At 45.1% G+C, this 18,581-nt stretch overlaps 1 protein-coding gene across 1 annotated transcript in view; it reads right to left on the bottom strand.

Moving 5' to 3' along the window:
* Positions 1-204: 204 nt before the first annotated feature.
* The window catches only part of LOC121695164 (inactive phospholipase C-like protein 2), a 22,146-nt gene continuing 3,769 nt past the window's right edge, over positions 205-18,581 (bottom strand). The window contains 7 exon segments of the mRNA XM_042075708.1: positions 205-1,031; positions 1,340-1,449; positions 1,891-1,966; positions 3,170-3,373; positions 4,390-4,749; positions 4,941-6,584; positions 6,586-7,188. Coding sequence (XP_041931642.1) covers positions 870-1,031; positions 1,340-1,449; positions 1,891-1,966; positions 3,170-3,373; positions 4,390-4,749; positions 4,941-6,584; positions 6,586-7,188 — 3,159 coding nt within the window. The 3' untranslated portion in view covers positions 205-869.

Genomic DNA, 18,581 nt, shown 5'->3' with positions numbered 1-18,581 from the left:
CGTGCATGAACTAACGGCATCAGGTGATGTGAGACTGCTTCTAGCTAACCCACCACTGTTTGTGCTTAGGATCTTTCTCATGGTATTGAATTTGCAAATACATTTTGCATAGTTATTAAGCAAGCTTTAGACTTGAGATGTTGCACTTTGCCCATGTAAATTCACCTTCCCCACCTCTTTGCTGCAGTTAGCACACACCAAACATATGTAAGAAATGAACCATTTATTTACATTAGGTAGATATTTTAAAAAACGACATACGGACAACACAAGACAATGGATCCAGAATATGGACTTGGAGCCACAAACCATAATTTCTTAGACGAGGTTGGCAACAGACATTTTAAAAGTCGTAATCTTTCAGTTTTCATGTCAGTCTGCAAATACTGCATCTTCATGAATGTAATAATATAACGGTATAAAAATCGTTTAGATGGATATTTTATACAGATCAGTTTCTAAGTCACGTTACAACTTAAAAATACACTATAAAAAATATATTCTCCCATACAAGCTGAAATCCAGTCAATCAGGCTCACTCATATGATACTCTTTTGTGTGTGTGTGTGTGTGCGCGCACTTAGAACCAAAGCAAAAACTGAGCATCTATGTAAACATATCTCCCACATTCATAGTTTTTCGTGCACACATATTTCCTGTTTGTGACATTAACATCCTTACACTTGCCAAAGAACACATTGACTTATTTAAAAATGCATAATATATTATAATAGGAGAATTTGGTATAGTCTCTGTGATTCAGCATGATGTGCCTCAGTCTAAGATACTGAAAAATGGACTATCTGGTCACTCTGTGCTTGCGCTAATGCTAGCACTAGCTTCTAGTGCTGATACTGTGTTCTGATTGGCTACCACACATCCAACCCTCCGTCAGATGAGTCCTGATTTGCTCTTCTTTCTTTGACTGTGTTTGGGCTGAGGCTCAGGTTAGCAGTTTGGGCTGCGCAGTTGAGCTGCTTCAGAAGCTCCTGAACCTCAGCCTTCTCATGCTTCAGCAAGTCAGCCTGGCCCTGGGAGAGAGAGAGAGTGAGAATGTGTGTGTGTGTGTGTGTGTGATAGAGAGAGAGTGTGTGTGTGTGTGTGTGTGAGAGAGACACAGAGAGAGAGAGAGAATGTGTGTGTGAGAGAGAGAGACTTGACTTGTAAGTTTCTTTTAGATAGATAGATAGATAGATAGATACTTTATTGATCCCCAGGGGAAATTCAAGGTCTCCTTTTTTATTATCAGCAAAAAGGAAACCAACAACAAGTAAAAGCAGCCCATTAAAAGCTGAACCCCAGGGTGCGTGGGTGTGTGTGCGTGTGTGTGTCTAGCTACCTTCAGTATGGTGATATTCCAGGAGAAACTCTCCACTGCTCTGTTGAGCTTCCGGCCTTTAATCCCCTCCTTCCCAGCTAACGTCTGGAGATGCTCATGGAACTCCATTGCTGAGGATACACACAAACCCAAAGAACACACCTATCAACATCACATACTCGCATCACACACACACATCAACACAGAACACACCTTTCAACATCACACACTCACATCCACACAGAACACACCTATCAACATCACACACACACACCACATCTACACAGAACACACCTTTCATCATTGCACAGTTACAGTTAGAACCAAAGATTCTGGAGCACTTCACTCTGCTTTTAAATCTTTAGTTAGAACCATGGTGTGAACAATTTTGTACACATATTTGTATCAAACAGTAAATTGAAAGCATATACAATAATGGCCGGCCAGTCGGCAAATAAATAATTGAATCCTGCTGGTGATATGCAGTGCCATTTCCCCTACAAACATGGTGTGTAGACTCTCCATACTGCGCATGTTTGTACTGCACTTCTCTCTCCCCCTCTCTCTCTTACCTCTGTGGTGTGTCTGGAGGATCTTGCTGTGGACTCCTTCTGATTCTTCCATAACTGCTTTACTTGCCTGCATCATCTGCAAGTTACACATTCAAAGCTGAACTCTCAAAGCTGAAAGCTGAATTCACAGTTTAACACAGAAAGAAATTACACAGTGAGGAATACAGGCGCACACACACACACACACACACACACACACAGTTTCCATGTAACCTAAAGCACTTGACCCTGTAAAATAAACAATGTGTGTGTGTATGTGAACATGTTGCTTAAAATAGGCTTACATTCTCTAGTAGCATAAACAGAAATGAAATGTAGGGCTTTCTACACATTGTTACCTCTTCCCCCTATTCTACCTCTCTCTCACACACACTTACACTGACCTGACACACACACACACACTCACACAAGGACCAAGACCTAAACACTGTAAGTCTAAGTAATTAAGTATCAAAGCAGAACAACAAAGATGTTCAATCATTGCCACGACATAAAGAGACAGACCCAATAAAAACAGACAGATAGACTGACAGACAGAGAGATGTACACACATATATGCAAATAGACAGACAGAGAGATGTACATTATGCAGACAGACAAACAGAGAGATGTACACACATACTGTATATACACTGACAGACAGACAGAGAGATGTACACACATACTGTATGCAGACAGACAAACAGAGAGGAGAGGCAGTGAATCAGATGATGTTGCATGTGTGCTTGTGTAGTGCGCCTGGGAGTGCAAACATATGCACACACAAACACACACTTACCATGTGGTAAAAACACACAAACACACACACACACTTACCATGTGGTAAACACACACACACACACACACACACACACACACACACACAAACACACACTTTCCATGTGGTAAAAAAACACACACACACACACACACACACCAACACACACTTACCATGTGGTAAAAACACACACACACACACACACACACACACACATACACAGACCGTGTGGTAAACACACACACACACACAAACAAACACACAGACACACACACACACACTGACGATGTGGTAAACAGACACACACACACACACACACACAACTCACACACACAAACACTCAGACAGGCCGTGAGTAAAACACACACACACACACAGACCGTCTGGTAAACAGACACACACACACACACACACACAGACCGTTTAGTAAACAGACACACACACACACACTGACCGTGTGGTAAACAGACACACACACACACAGACTGACCGTGTGGTAAACAGACACACACACAGACTGACCGTGTGGTAAACAGTGGTGATCTTGCGCAAGGCGTCTGGCAGCGCCCCCTGTTGGTGCATGGTGGGGTACGGTTGGCTGAGGTCAAACAGAAGCAAGGGCGCTTCCTCTGACCCTGTGACCCTTGACCCCAAGGTCAGCACACACTGAGTGATGTTAGCCAGCACAGACACACCACACATCTCCTTAAAGGCCTCCAAAGACTCCTGTCAGATAAACACACACACACACACACACACACACACACAACATACACATACACATGCAATGACCCTGTTTGTAAGATTAAAACAAATCACTCATAAATTATACTTTCATATACAGGTGAGTTTACATGTTTCATGCTTTAGCCAGCCATCACTCAAACAAAATAAGCTACAAGCTATTAGCATTGTTAAAGCTTTCAGACAGGAGGCTAGTGTGTAATATAAGTCAGGCTCTGACTGTGGAGCCCCTTAACACAATGTCCACGCTTAAAATAGACAGAAGTGGATAATGAGTTATGAATGTGAGTGGCCTATAAATGGCCTTTAATGGCCTATAAATAAAGACGTCTGATGAAGTACGTTCCCTGAAAAGTCAGGCTTTTAATCCCATCCACTCGGCCTGTTTGATGACTGGCCTTGCCTCATTTAACTTTCATATGAAGATCCAGGACAAAGGGCATGTTTTGTTCACACATTAATGTAGCAATGTTTGTTTACTTGGTGTCTTTCTGAGCCTCCTGACAGTCTGATCAGTGTTCTCACAGGTTCTCCTACCTGTGTGGCATGTTTTGAATATAAAGATATATGAAGAGGTGCATGTTTTTTATGTATACTATATAATAATGTGTCAGTGTTGGTGTACTTGGAGTCTTTCTGCACCTCTTGACAGGTTCCCCTTCCCCACCGCATGGATTAAATATAGAGTTTAAAAAGCTATGATGAAATGCATGTTTTGTTTATGCTATATAATAATGCTATATATATATATTTAATGTTATTGAATAAGTCTTCCAGTGTCTCTTGGCAGTTTCCCGTTCTCCTACCTGCATGTATTAAATATAGTATAAGGATTAATGATCAAATTAATAGTATAAGGATTAATGATCAAATTAATAGTATAAGGATTAGTGATAAAATGAATGTTTTGCTAATATTTCATAACTGAGCTAAACATTATTCATGTTATTGATTAGGTTTTCCAGTGTCCTTTGGCCGGTACGGTTCGGTTCCCCTACCTGCATGTTCTCCCGCAGGTCGGTGGCGTCTCTCAGCGGCTGGGCAGCGTTCTTGAAGACGTCGTCCAGGGCCCTGAGGCCCAGCTCCTGCAGTTGCGTGTAGTGGCGGCTCCGCCAGCCCTTCCTGACGGACAGGCCGCGCTTGTGGGCCTTGCCCCCGCCACGCCGCTCCGTCATGGCCACGTGCACCAGCAGCCGCGCGTGCGGAAGCTCCTCGCCCTCGGCCGAGAGCAGCGGAACGTGCCGGAAGCCGGACTGGACGCAGTCCAGCGGAAGGGTGTACTGGCCGATGAAGTCGTCGCCGATGGAGAAGTCGTCCAGCACCACGAAGCGCAGCAGAGCCAACTCAGGCAGGTTCACCTGGGCCAGAATACATGCAGTTATATCTGTGTATGTGTGTGTGTGTGTGTGTGTGTGTGTGTGTGTGTTTATATGTGTTCACCTGAAACTGGAAGCTCTTGTCAAACATGGGGCTCTCTCCCTGCGGCACAGTGTGTGTGTGTGTGTGTGTGTGTGTGTGTGTGTGTATGTGTGTGTTTGTTCCTCCTCACCTGAAACTGGAAGCTCTGGTCAAACACAGGACTCTCTCCGTTCTGCGGTACGGTGTTTGTGCGTCGCTCAGCGCAGTCCGCGGGTATTCCGTGGATGGCCACCGTGACGTACGGGTCTAGCACGTCACCCTTGGCCCCTCCCCCGCGCGGCTTGGGCAGGCAGCGGCCGCTGATGACCCGCAGGTGCAGCGTCTGGGGGGGCACCCCGGGCAGGGCGCCGCGCTCGTTGGCACTGAAGTACGCCACCTGCTGGCGCATGATGGCCGGACGCAGGGTGTAGCCGCAGGCGCCGTTGCGCTGGAACCAGCCGCGGTGGAGGTTCAGCATGGTGCCGTCCGTCTGGACGTTGAGCGCCACCATCTGCAGGCCGGCCTTCCAGAAGGCCAGCGGGTCGGGGTTGCTGGAGTCCACGCGCATGAGGCTCGGCCGCACGCGCAGGAGACGCCGCTTGGTCAGCTCCACCAGCTCTGCGCCGCGTTCGGCCGCGTGCCGGCTGGCCAGGGCCTCCCGGAAGCATGTGACCACGCAGGACGGGGCTGGGGATGATGGGAACTCGTTGTTGGGGGGCGGGTCGGCGTGGCACAGCGCAATCAGCGCCGAAAGCTCCGGACAGAGTGGGACGCGCCGCGACGACAACGATGATGTCCCCCCGGCCCCTGCGGCCTTCTGGGTAATCTCCTCTGCCTCGCCGTGCTGCGGCTCTGGGAAAGGCCTGTTGCCTAGCAACAAGACCTTGCCCCTGAGGTCATGCGGCGACGGAAGGCACCCGTCCTCGTTGCCAAGCAACCCCCTGTGCAGCCGCTCGCCGAAGGCCTCCTGCAGATCGCGGACCATGATCCTTTGCTGCGCAACGGAGCAGTGGTTCTCCAGGCACAGGATGAGCGGATACTCGGACGTCAGGAACGCCATCTTCGCCACTGTCTGCACCACCTCGCGGAAGGCCAGCGGCGGCGCGTGCGTGTGTATGGCGGAGTGCGTGTGGCCCTTGCTGACCGCCGGGCGGCCGTGCGGACCCTCCCACACGTCCAGCTCCAGGCAGCGGCAGCCCAGCCGCAGTGCCCGCTCGTAGCCGCCGATGCCGCTGACCGCCGGCACCTGGGCCTCCGTCACGTGCGTGTTGTGCGAGGAGCTGATGTAGTAGTGGGGCAGTGGGCGGCTCATGTCTTCGCACACGGCCACGTGCAGCGGGTCGAAGACACAGCACTCGGACGAGTCCAGGAAGCGCGTGAAGCCGCTCAGCGAGAGGCGACCCAGCTGCCGCCCCAGCGGGGACGGCTCGTAGCGGTCGATGACCGCCTGCGCCGAGTCCTCGCTCGCCAGCGCCACGCCCTGCTCCGTCTCCAGGAAGCGCATGACGTCCCGCGTGTCCAGGAAGTCCTTGCTGGCCGAGAACTGGACGAGGAGGAAGTAGATCTCGGGGCGCGTGCTCACGTCGTGGAAGGCCTGCGTGAAGTGCTGGAGGGAGACGTGTGAGGAGGACGCGTGCGGGGGGGGTGTGTGCGGGGGGGTGTGCGGGGGGGTCGCCGAGTGACCGTCGCCGCGGAGCAGCTCGCGCAGCCGCGTCTGGACGTGGCTACTCCTCACGCCGGGGCTGAGCTTCTCGATCAGGTCCGTGGCCTCGCTCACGCTCAGCCAATCGCCGTCCTTTCTCCGGCCGCCCCCCCCCCGCGACCATCTCCGAGAACTCCTTGGACAGCCACGAGAGCTGCAGGTCATCGCGGCCCTCCTCCTCGCGTCCAGGCTCCGCCACGGCCGCGCGTGCACGTGTGTGCGTGAGTGTGTGAGCGGGGTGTGTGTGCGTGCCGGAGCCCTGGGCGCCCTGGGAGATGAGGTAGCGCAGACCCGTCACCCAGATGTTGGCCACCTCGGGCGAGCTGGCCACTAAGTCCAGCGTGTCGTAGTCGTCGCCGTAGACCAGCGAGAAGGCGCAGTCGTCCGTCACCAGCTCGGCCACGCCGCTGGCGCGGAACACGTCCGTGTTACGGCCCGTGCGGACCTCGCGCACCTCGGCCAGCGGCAGCCGAGCCTTCCCGGGGTCCTTCTTGGACGGCTCCCAGCGGATGGTGCGCTGGTCAGCCTCCAGGAGGTAGTAGCGGCTGTAGAGGCGCAGGCCGGGCCGGAGCTTGCGCAGCTCGCTGCCCTCCTGCATGCGACTCAGGCAGCCGGACACTGAGCTGATCTTACGGGAGCCCGGCATCCCGCCGAACGACACCGTCTTCTTACGGTCACGGCCACGCCGCGAGCCATCCTTACGCACCGAGAGAGAGCGAGAGAGAGAGAGAGAGAGAGAGAGAGAGAGAGAGAGAGCGAGAGGGGAAACAGGAAAAAAGAAGGGCACTGTCAAGACATTCTGCATCAAAATGCCCATTAAGAATGAACTTGGGGCGGAAAATATCCGGTAAATTTCCGGAAACTTACCGGAAACTTTCCATGGAAAGTTAAGCTGGGGAATTTTCACTTAGCTTAGCATACAAAGATAGCTAACATGCTAGCGGGAATCCCATTCTCTGCCTATGGTTTACTAGTCTAGCGTGCTAAGCTAGCAACACTGAAACCACTGAACTGCCCAAGATACACCACGCCACTCAACAACAAAATCCAATTGGTTGGAACATTGACTGACAATCAGTTTGTTCAGTTAGAATCCCAGAAAATAGTAAAACAAATAAAAATATAATGACACAACATACCACCCCAAGATTGTGATTATGTAAATTATATATAAAATAGATTATGTAAATTATATATAAATTGTCAAGCTTAATCAGACAGATTAATTGTCCCATTACAGTTTATGCAAAATGACGTACACCCATTTGAATGAGGACAAAAGTGACGACAAGCCTTTAACTGGGCAACTCTGTTTGCAAACTTCTCCCAGTTTCACACCAGTTATTCCCACATGAGATGACATTTTCACTGGGAATTTATTTTCCCCATGCACATGAACACACCATAGGTTTCCTTTATGTCTAGTAGCCTATGCTGATTGCTGTGTGCATGGGATTGACGCATGTGCAGGGTAGACTGAAATTGCATTAAATCAGGTTGTTTTAACTAATATTATGCTGCAAGATGGGGTTTTGTCCACTACATGTAAGTTCCTTGTTATAGACTAACTTGCCATATTAAAAATTCCCAGTTTATTCCCATTAATTCCCGTTTATTCCCGTTAATTTCCGTATATTCCCATTAATTCCCATGGAAAGTTTCCAACTTTGAAATTTCCTGGAATTTTGCAACCCTAGAATGAACACATACATAATACACATAATACATAAGGGAGTAATACATAATTATGAACGCATAAGAATTAACTGGTGTGTGTCTATGTGTGCGTGTGTGTTAGTGTTTGTGTAATGGAGTGAACATATCCAAATTAATATTCTACACTGAAATATTCTTTAAGAATAAAGAGGTGTCCTGTACACAAGTGAGTCACACACTTTCAAGAGACCACAGAGAGATTAAGGAATAAGAATGAACTAATGTGTATGTGAGATAAGGAAAGAGAGAGAGAGGGAGTGCTTGTGTGTATACATACATGTGTGCTTATGTGTGTGAGTAAGAGTATGCATATGTGAGTTGTGAGTTTGTGTATGCGTGTGTGAGAGAGAGAGAGTGAGTGAGAGTGAGAGTGAGAGCGAGAGAGAGAGAGAGAGAGAGAGAGAGTGTGTGTGTGTGTGCGTGTGTAAGAGAGAGAGTGAGAGAGTGTGTGTGCGTGTGTGTGTGTGTGCTCGTGAGGGAGAGAGAGAGAGAGAGAGAGAGAGTGTGTGTGTGTGTGTGTGTGTGTGTGTGTGTATATGTGTAAGAGAGAGAGAGAGTGAGAGAGTGTGTGTGTGCGTGAGAGAGAGAGTGAGAGAGTGTGTGTGTGCGTGAGAGAGGTTCTAAGTTCTAATTCCAAGGAAAAGCTGCATCAAAAATGAGCTCCTGAAATCATCTCAAAATATGGACTAAAAAAGTTGGACACTTTGAAAAATAACCTTCAACAAACATCCAGAAAAGACTCTAAAGAAGAGGTGACAACAATAATAACCAACAATTGAAGAGGAAATATCTTAAAAGGAGAGTATTATCATATTTCTCAAATCAAAACATCTATATAGCCATCAAAGGCTAATCATCAACTGCCATTGTTGCCAACATTCCAAAGGAGAAACTGCCTTAAAATAGCTATCGGAACTCCCCCTATTACCGTCGGTCCCGTATTTCCACCGTCTTGCGTGTATGTGTCACTTAATATCAATTTCTATACAAACCAAGACGGCAGACTCCTAAAGAAACGCAACCACCCACACCATAGGTGTATCTAAATTAGCTATGTACCAAAAATGACATTTTACCGTGACTCAAAGAGCTGTAGACAGTGTTGTAAGGCTGCGTGTACACAACCGCTTGGAGCTCCAGTGGAATTTTAATTTCACGACGAGAATTCTCGGTCTAACCGTTCATGTGCCGTTGAAACGGTGTAAATAGGCGACCCATCAGGCCAGCACTATAACTCCGAGTGTGGTAAACAAAATCGGATATTTCAGGCAGTAAATGCTCCCGTTAACAAACAAACCAGATTTTGTTCAAATCTACACACCTATGGCTACTGAAAAATGTCAGGTTAATTTAGCAAATGTTATTTTGAAGTGTTAAAAAACATCGTTGTTTTAGAATTTCTGAACAAAAGTGGTGATAATTGGGGGTGTTACGATAACTGAAGAAGCTAACAGAAAAGGATTCTGATGATGGAAAACACCCAACAGACAGCAAAAAAGAGCACAGCTCTTAGAGAAAAGAGCAGGGAAATTGAATACCCAGCTAAATGCAAAAGTGGAACAGCCAGGGAGAAACACAAGGTGAAGACACTACATGAAAATCCGGAGGTCCTCTTCACTGACTACGCTCAGCAGAAAGGAGGAAGAAAGAAGAACAACATAATTTTCTTCACCCCGTCCATTTACATCTGGAAAGATACCCTATGCAACCATTATCCATATATATTCAGTGAGGGCATTGGTTCAGGAGGCAGATTAAAGATCTGCAAAGATGAACATCTGGACAAGGATGACCCTCTGCTTACCATCACATACTACACAAAAGGAAAAGTGTTGATCCAAGGTAATGAAGCCAACCTGGAGTCCTTTGAAGAGCTGTTCCCAGTTTTGAAAGCTGAGGTTAACACTAAGAAAGTGTATGTCGCCTCGGACAATGAAGAAAATGAGAGTCCAGCGGATAACCTGTCTATCTCTGCTCCTCCCACACCTGCAAGCCTTACCAACCGGCTAAAAGAGAGTATGGCCCTGCTGGAAATGGACTTCGCTGAATTCAAAGAGCAGACCCAGGCCAGGCTGTCTGACTTCCCAGACAACACTATGCAGCTGCTCAAAATGGAACTCCAACAGCTCAAGAAAGACCACAGAGTCCTGGCATCTGACTTCAGCATAAGTCTAGAGACACTCAAACAGGAGAACAGTGTGCTCCGTGCTCAGTTGGCAAACGTGAAGGAGGATGCTGAGAAGAGAGAGAAGAATCTCACCAGGCAAATCCAACGCCTGACGGATCTCTTGTCAATGCCAAAAATGACAAGCACAGAGACACAGACTCTCCCTTCCAGTATTGCAGACCCCTGCCATGTCTCAGCCTCACCTTCTCTCCTCTGCACCCAGCCCAGCAACACTCTGGCACCTCCTGACCCGACTCCTGAAACATCTGCACAGTCACCTACCAACAGTCAGCTCTACCCATCCCAGCTTCCCTCCATGCGGTCTGAGGAGCAAGGCCCACAAGTGGTCCTGCTGACTGACTCAAATGGGAAATTCCTGGACACAAACAAGCTTTTTCCCAGAAAGAGAGTGTTGTCTAAACGCTGCAACACCACAGCGCAGGCAATGAAGCTGCTGAGAAAGGAGACACTCAACAACCCTGAATGTCTGGTGATCCACACAGGAACAAACGACCTGCATAAACTCCAAAGGGACACTGCTGGAGCAATGAACAGGATGGCGGAGCAGGCCAGTAGGGAGTTCCCTGACACCCGGATTGTGATCTCCACCCTACTGCCTAGGACAGACACCCCACCTCATGTCATCCATGAAATTAACATGGAGATCAGAAGAGGATGTGCCAGCCTGCCCAATGTCCATGTGGCTCTCCATCCAACCCTTGGCACCTGGGACCTCTATGATGGACTCCATCTACACAAGGAGAGGATAAAGATTTTTGCAAAATCTCTGAAGGACATGGCCCTGGGGCGTAGTCCTGCTACACCCTCCTCTGATAGGAGCCATATACACCATCCCAGGCATCCTCCTCCCCATCACCACCCTAGGATCATCCATCCTACCATAAGGAAAAACAATGGTTCAATCTGGACCACAAACCCATTAATGGCCCACCACCCCATCAACGTGAGGCCAAACCAGAGGAGGCCACCTTCCCCATCCCCACCCCCTACCCACCCACAGCAGCAGAGATATGCAGCAGCACCTGCCCCTTGCCCCCCTCCCCACCCTCAGCAACAGAACTATGCTGCGGTAGCTGCCCCTTGCCCCCCTCCCCACCCTCAGCAACAGAACTATGCTGCGGTAGCTGCCTCTTGCCTCCCTCTTCACCCACAGCAGCGGAGCCATACTGTTGCTGCCCGGCCTACTGCCATTACAGCTCCTGTTGCAACATCTGAGCTGGGAGAGATCAGGGAGATGCTGCACACCCTGTGCACCCGACTTCTGTTAAGCTAAGAAACCTTTATATCTTAAGTAACATAACTAATAATATATTATAAAAAAATAAATAAAAAAAACCTAATATCTGTATAGTAACACTGATGAATATTCCTAGTAGATGAGTAACATTTGTAACATTTTTATTTTTTATTTTATTTTTATTAACTTAACATATCATATAAGTTACATATCTTCATTTATTTAAAAAAAAAAAAAATATATATATATATTATTTATTACAAAACATAATATTCTTCTTTACTATTAGCTTAAAGCTTTATGAAATTCCTATTACTACTGTAAATGTAGATAGTTGTAGTTATTTTCATGTGTCAAACTATACAAGTCCATTTTGTTTGTTTTCAAATGCGTTCATTTCATATAAGTTGTTGGAATATTCAGGGCCTTCGCTCTTCAACTTTTGAGTTAAAGAGTGGAAGCTCTGAATTCATAAACTCTATCAAAAATGTTGATATAATTATATTGACAGAAACATGGTGTAAAAACGATACATTCACTCACAGTCCCCCAGGATATAATGAAGTCATGGTGCCCTTGATAAAGTTAAAAAATATACGCAAGGGCAGAACATCGGGAGGTATCTTGGTGTGGTATAAAGAAAATCTTTGCCATCAGATATTACCAATAAAACAGTGTAAATCACACATTTGGTTAAGATTAGATCAAACACTGGGCATAACTGATAAGAGCATATACCTCTGTGCTATCTATATACCCCCAGTAGACTCCCCACATTTTGAAGAGGACATTTTTGAAACCCTTCATTCAGAAATTGCCTATTTTCAGGCCCAGGGAAACATAATTCTAATTGGAGATCTAAATGGACGAACAGGAACTGAACCTGATATTGTTGACCCACAGGGAAACAACCATGTATTTGGCCAGTTTCCCCTGTTTACCACACCAACCATCCCCCACCGGAACAACCTTGACTCTGAAATAAACCAAAGTGGCAGGGAGATAGTGCAACTCTGTCGAGCCACAGGCCTGTACATAGTCAATGGTAGGCTCAGAGGGGACTCTTTAGGGAGATACACATACTCCTCAGCTCTTGGATCCAGTGTAGTAGACTATGCAATCACTGACATGGACCTCTCCACTATCAGTGCATTCACTGTCAGAGAGCAATCTCCCCTTTCAGACCACAGTCAGATCAATGTGTTCTTTAACCTCTCAGGTCAAAAGAGCAACACGAAAAGTGAACCTTGTAATCTATGTGATTCACATCCCACTTACAGATGGGCCCCAGACAGTAGAGACAAGTTCATTATGGCCTTGAACTCACCTGATCTGATAAATGACATATCAACATATGATCAAAACAAATATAACCTTGCAAGTAATGGTGTAAACAAGGCCGTAAACGATATCAACATGATATTTCATAAAGCAGCTATCAAAGCTGACCTCATAAGGCAAAAACGGAAGCCTTTAAAAAGAAAAAAATCTGACAAATGGTATGATCAAGAATGCAAGACCATCAGAAAAGACCTGAGGAAAATAGCAAATGAAAAACATCGTCAACCAAACAACGCAGGCTTACGTATTCATTACAATGAAATTCTAAACAAATATAAACATACAATTCGGAACAAAAAACAAAACTACAGCCAAAAGCAACTTGAAGATATTGAGAAAGCCATTAATGAAAATCAATTCTGGGATATGTGGAACAATTTCAACACAAAAGAACGAGAAGCATTACCCATCCAAAATGGCAACATCCGGAAAGCATACTTTGAAGATTTATACAAAAACATACCAATTAATGACCTCAATTCAGATCAACATTTAATAAAAGAAAAACTCCAATCATTAGAAGAAAAAATTAAAAACAACCAAAACCCCCTTGACTTTCCAATTACTTGGGAAGAATTAACCACCCAGACAAATGCTCTACGGCCAAGGAAAGCTTGTGGTCCAGATAGCATTAAAAATGAAATGCTTAAATGCAGCACCCCAGAGATGCAGGGTGCAGTGTTGAAATTGTTCAACATCATATTACGGTCAGGACATTTTCCTGACATGTGGTGTAAAGGGCTGATTTCCCCCATCCACAAAAAAGGGGACAAATCAAACCCCTCTAATTATCGTGGCATATGTGTCAGCAGTTGCCTGGGAAAGCTGTTCTGCAGTATCTTAAACAAGAGAATAGCAGATTTTCTTGATACACATTCCATTCTAAGCAAAAATCAAATTGGCTTCCTTCCAAAACACCGATCATGTTTATACGCTCCACACCTTAATTAATAAACATGTTCACCAAACAAAAAATGGCAAGATATTTGCTTGTTTCATTGATTTTAAAAAGGCGTTTGATTCTATTTGGCATGAAGGGCTCTATTTTAGACTACTAAATTGTGGGATAGGGGGTAAAGTGTATGACCTAATTAAAACCATGTATTTAAATAACAGATGTGCTGTTAAAATTGAAAAAAAAATAACCCAATACTTCACCCAAGGGAGAGGTGTCCGTCAGGGCTGTAATTTAAGTCCGACGTTATTTAATATATATATAAACGAACTTGCTATCCAGTTAGAGCAATGTCCCGGTCCTGGCCTCTCCCTCCTAGATAGAGAGGTGAAGTCTCTATTTTTTGCTGATGACTTGGTTCTACTGTCTGCTACTGAAAAAGGTCTACAACTACAGTTAGACATAGTAGAAAAGTACTGTAAGACCTGGGCCCTAGAGATAAACCTAGACAAAACAAATGTAATGATTTTCCAAAAACGCCCCAAATGCCAAGAAAACAAACACCAATTTAAAATAAACAATTCTATCATCCCCCACACCATGAGTTATACCTACCTAGGTATAACAATGACAGCATCAGGGAGTTTTAATATGGCAGTGAATGCACTAAAGGAAAAAGCTCGAAGAGCCCTAAATGCAATTAAAAGAAAATTTTATAATCTCCAAATTCCAATTAAAATCTGGCTTAAAATATTTGATAGTGTCATCCAGCCCATTGCGCTGTATGGTAGTGAAGTATGGGGTCCACTCAGTCATCATAGCTATACTCACTGGGACAAACACACAATAGAATCCCTACATGCTGAGTTCTGCAGACACATTCTACAAGTACAGAGAAAAACACCAACAAATGCATGTAGAGCTGAATTAGGTAGATACCCACTAATCATTAACATCAACAAAAGAGCACTCAATTTTCTGAATCACCTTAAATCCAGCCCACAAGACACCCTTCATTCTAAAGCCCTCCAAACCCAAGAGCTGAACCCAGAAAAAAGTCCCCTACACCAGTTGTTGCAGAGACTAACTGCCTTACCACACACCCACTCTGATCAGTCTCACAACAACACTGTTTTCCAAAAACCAATCAGAGTAAACCAAATTATGAAACAATGTAAAGTAGCCTATTTGGAATATTGGAAAGAAGAAACTAAAAATCAAAGTAGATTACAATGCTATCTGTCCCTAAACCGAGAATATAAAATAGCAGAATATCTTACTGTACTGTACTATACTGTCAGAGATAGAAAACAGAGACTGACCCTAACCAAATACAGGCTAAGTGACCACAAATTGGAAATCGAAAAAGGAAGACTCAGAAAATCATGGCAACCAAAAGAACACAGAATATGTGGTTACTGCATGACAGGTGAGGTCGAGACAGAGATGCACTTCCTCCTACAATGTACATCCTTCAATCAAACAAGAAACCTTTTCTTCAACAAATTTAACTCAGAAATTCCTAATTTTAATGAACTTAATGACATATCAAAATTAAAGATATTATTAGGAGAAGGAGATAAAGCATATCTTGCTGCCCAATATGTATCAACATGCCACAATCTGAGGGACAATGAGTGACCTATATCACCAAATAAATACACACACAGACACACACACAGACACATGCAGACAGGTGCGCACACACGCGCGCACACACACACACACACACACACACACACACACACACACACACACACACACACACACACAACACACATACACAAACACACACACTGCATCATACACTACATTTTACTTTATTTTACCTATTTATTTTATTCCTATGAAAATCTACTGACATGTATGTGTTCAGATTTATTGTATAACTGCTTTGGCAATATAAGTGAGCTTGTCATGCCAATAAAGCATTCTTGAATTGAATTGAATTGAATTGAGATAGTGTGTGTGTGTGTGCGTGTGTGTGTGTGTGTGTGTGTAAGAGAGAGAGAGAGAGATAGTGTGTGTGTGTGTGCGTGTGTGTGTAAGAGAGAGAGAGAGAGAGAGAGAGAGAGAGAGAGAGAGAGAGAGAGAGTGTGTGTGTGTGTGTGTGTGTGTGTGTAAGAGAGAGAGAGAGAGAGAGAGAGTGTGCATGTGTGTGTGTGTGTGTGTAAGAGAGAGAGAGAGAGAGAGAGAGAGTGTGTGTGTGTGTGCGTGTGTGTGTGTCTTCACTGTGATAAATATAAAGACATAAGAGATGCAGCTTTCCCTAGTCTTAAAACATATTACCCAAACTTTGAAGCCATGGGCACACATGAAAAACTGGCTATCCTTTCAGGAGAGGGACATTCAGCCCCTCTAGCAGCAAGATACATTTCACACTGTCATAAGCTGAGAGACTCTAGCATAACTTAATAACATTTATTTATATTTATATCCTTATCCCTATAGAGAATATATATATATTGTCCTGTTCTAAAAGCTATGCTCATCTGTACATGTATGTACATATATGTGTACGTATATGTGTGTGTGTATATATATACAACACAGAAACATAATATATATATATATATATTATATATATTATGTTTCTGTGTTGTTATTGTTATACTGTGATATAGTGTACACTTATGTCTATGTATGTGTATATATATATATAGACACTTAGCTTTTCTGTGTCTTATTCCATGTTCCCTCCATACTTTGTATGACTGCTTTGGCAACACGAATGTCTTATTTGTCATGCCAATAAAGCATTTTTGAATTTGAATTTGAATTTGAGAGAGAGAGAGAGAGAGAGAGAGAGAGAGAGTGTGTGTGTGTGCGTGTAAGAGAGAGAGAGAGTGTGTGCGTGTGTGTGAGAGAGAGAGAGAGAGAGAGAGAGAGAGAGAGAGAAACTGGGAACTCCTGCAGTGCCACGTGAGTGAGTGGGGGGGGGGGGAACAACCCCAGCAATCGGCACGGCAGCAGAGCTGAATGAGAAGCTCCCACAAGTCAGAACATGACATAAGAGGGGTTTCCTCTCTGCAGGGGAGCGAGAGAGAGAGAGGGGGGGAGAAGGAGAGAGGGAGGAGGAGAAAGATGGAGAGAGGGAGACGGGGAGGGGGGAAGAGAGGCAGAGAGATGGGGAGAAGGAGTGAGAGGGCTAGAGGTAGGCAGTGAGAGAGAAAGAGGGAGAGAGAGAGAGGGAACAGAAAGCAAGGGAAATAAGGGCACAGAGGAAGGGAGAGAGAAACAGAGTGGGTGAAAAAGAAAGGGAGCATATGAGAGAGAGAGAAAGAGAGAGAGAGAAAGAGGATGGAGAGGATAGAGTTTCCATGGAAACCTACAGAAGGAGACGATTGCAAGGGTGCATACATGTTTGTATGTGTTTTCACAGCGTGTGTGTGTGTGTGTGTATGTCCCCCAGACAGAGGGGCTAGTCTGTGTTAGTTCCACTGCAGGGTCTTGGGTTTTAGGGTTATGAAAATCTTTTATTCATTTCTAAACTGATCTTTGATGCAGCTAAGTGTGTGGGTATCTCAAAGATGGCCAGCGTGAGAGAAGGACAGAAAGAGTGAAACGGAGAGATAGAACAGAGAGATAGAGAGAGCAAGTGAGAGGAGAGTGAGAGAGGGCTAGGTGACTAGGAGAAAGAAACAGAGAACGCGGCATTCGACCTAAATGCAATTCATCATGCACAGAGAAAGGTACAGGGTATGGGGTATGGGGTGGGGGGGATAAGAGAGAGTGAAGAACCACATAAACTGCTGAGATCTGAGATTACAGACAAAGAGGAGAGTCAGAAAGCTTCTTATTATATTTTTTACTCCAATTTTTTATCTTGTATGCAGGGTGTGAGAAATCAGACTTTTTCTCAATGTGTGTGTGCGTGTCTCCATGATGTGAGTATGGGTGTGTGTATACATGTGTGACAGGAAGTCAGGGTGCGGACCGGAAACGTGCAGCGTATTTATATGAATCATGAATCATGTCTACAGTCACAACTGCAAGCGCCTGTGACGCACAGTTTGCCTTGCTCGCTCTTTCACCTTAAGCCTCATGTCACACACACACACACAGAGACACACACACACACACACAGAAATATCAAGCTGGCTAAGACTGGTTTAGGATTAAGACTTAGCTTCTGTCCAATATCTGTGAATGCTTTAAGTAGAGCTGGTGGAATAATCACCAAAAGCCTGCCAATATATATACGATACCACTGTGTCTCTGCGTGACCTCATTTCACTGGTGTCAGCATACTTGGTAAACACCATTTTCTCTGAGTGTGGTCATCGCTTAGTCCTTTAAAAAAAACTACAGCACCCAGAGCTCACTTCTGTCACGCTTCTGTCCTATCTTTTTATATAAATAAAATAGTACTGCACCAGGCACAAGATGACCTACCAAGCATCCAATGTGTGACCAGCACTGCCCACTCTTACTGCACTTTCTGGATCAAACATTGACCAGTTCCTGGCTGTGATGTTATGTATCCACACACTATTTCCATGTGGTGCTGGGAATTGATGGGAATTTGAAATATGATTTAAATAAAACAAGAGCTTTCACACAACTGCAATTATGTATATAGTGCTTTTTCCGACATTTTTAAAGAATATTTTATTGTAAGTTTTTATAAGTAAAAATTAAATTGGTTGGTGTACAGTCATATGAATACCTGATAAACATACAGTGTTTTGCTTGCTGCTATATGAGAACAGC

This window comes from Alosa sapidissima, chromosome 21 (genome assembly GCF_018492685.1).
Source record: "Alosa sapidissima isolate fAloSap1 chromosome 21, fAloSap1.pri, whole genome shotgun sequence".
In the NCBI taxonomy this organism is placed as follows: domain Eukaryota; kingdom Metazoa; phylum Chordata; class Actinopteri; order Clupeiformes; family Clupeidae; genus Alosa; species Alosa sapidissima.
The sequence above is the reverse complement of the archived record's forward strand: the minus strand, read 5'-3'. Positions and strand labels throughout refer to the sequence as shown.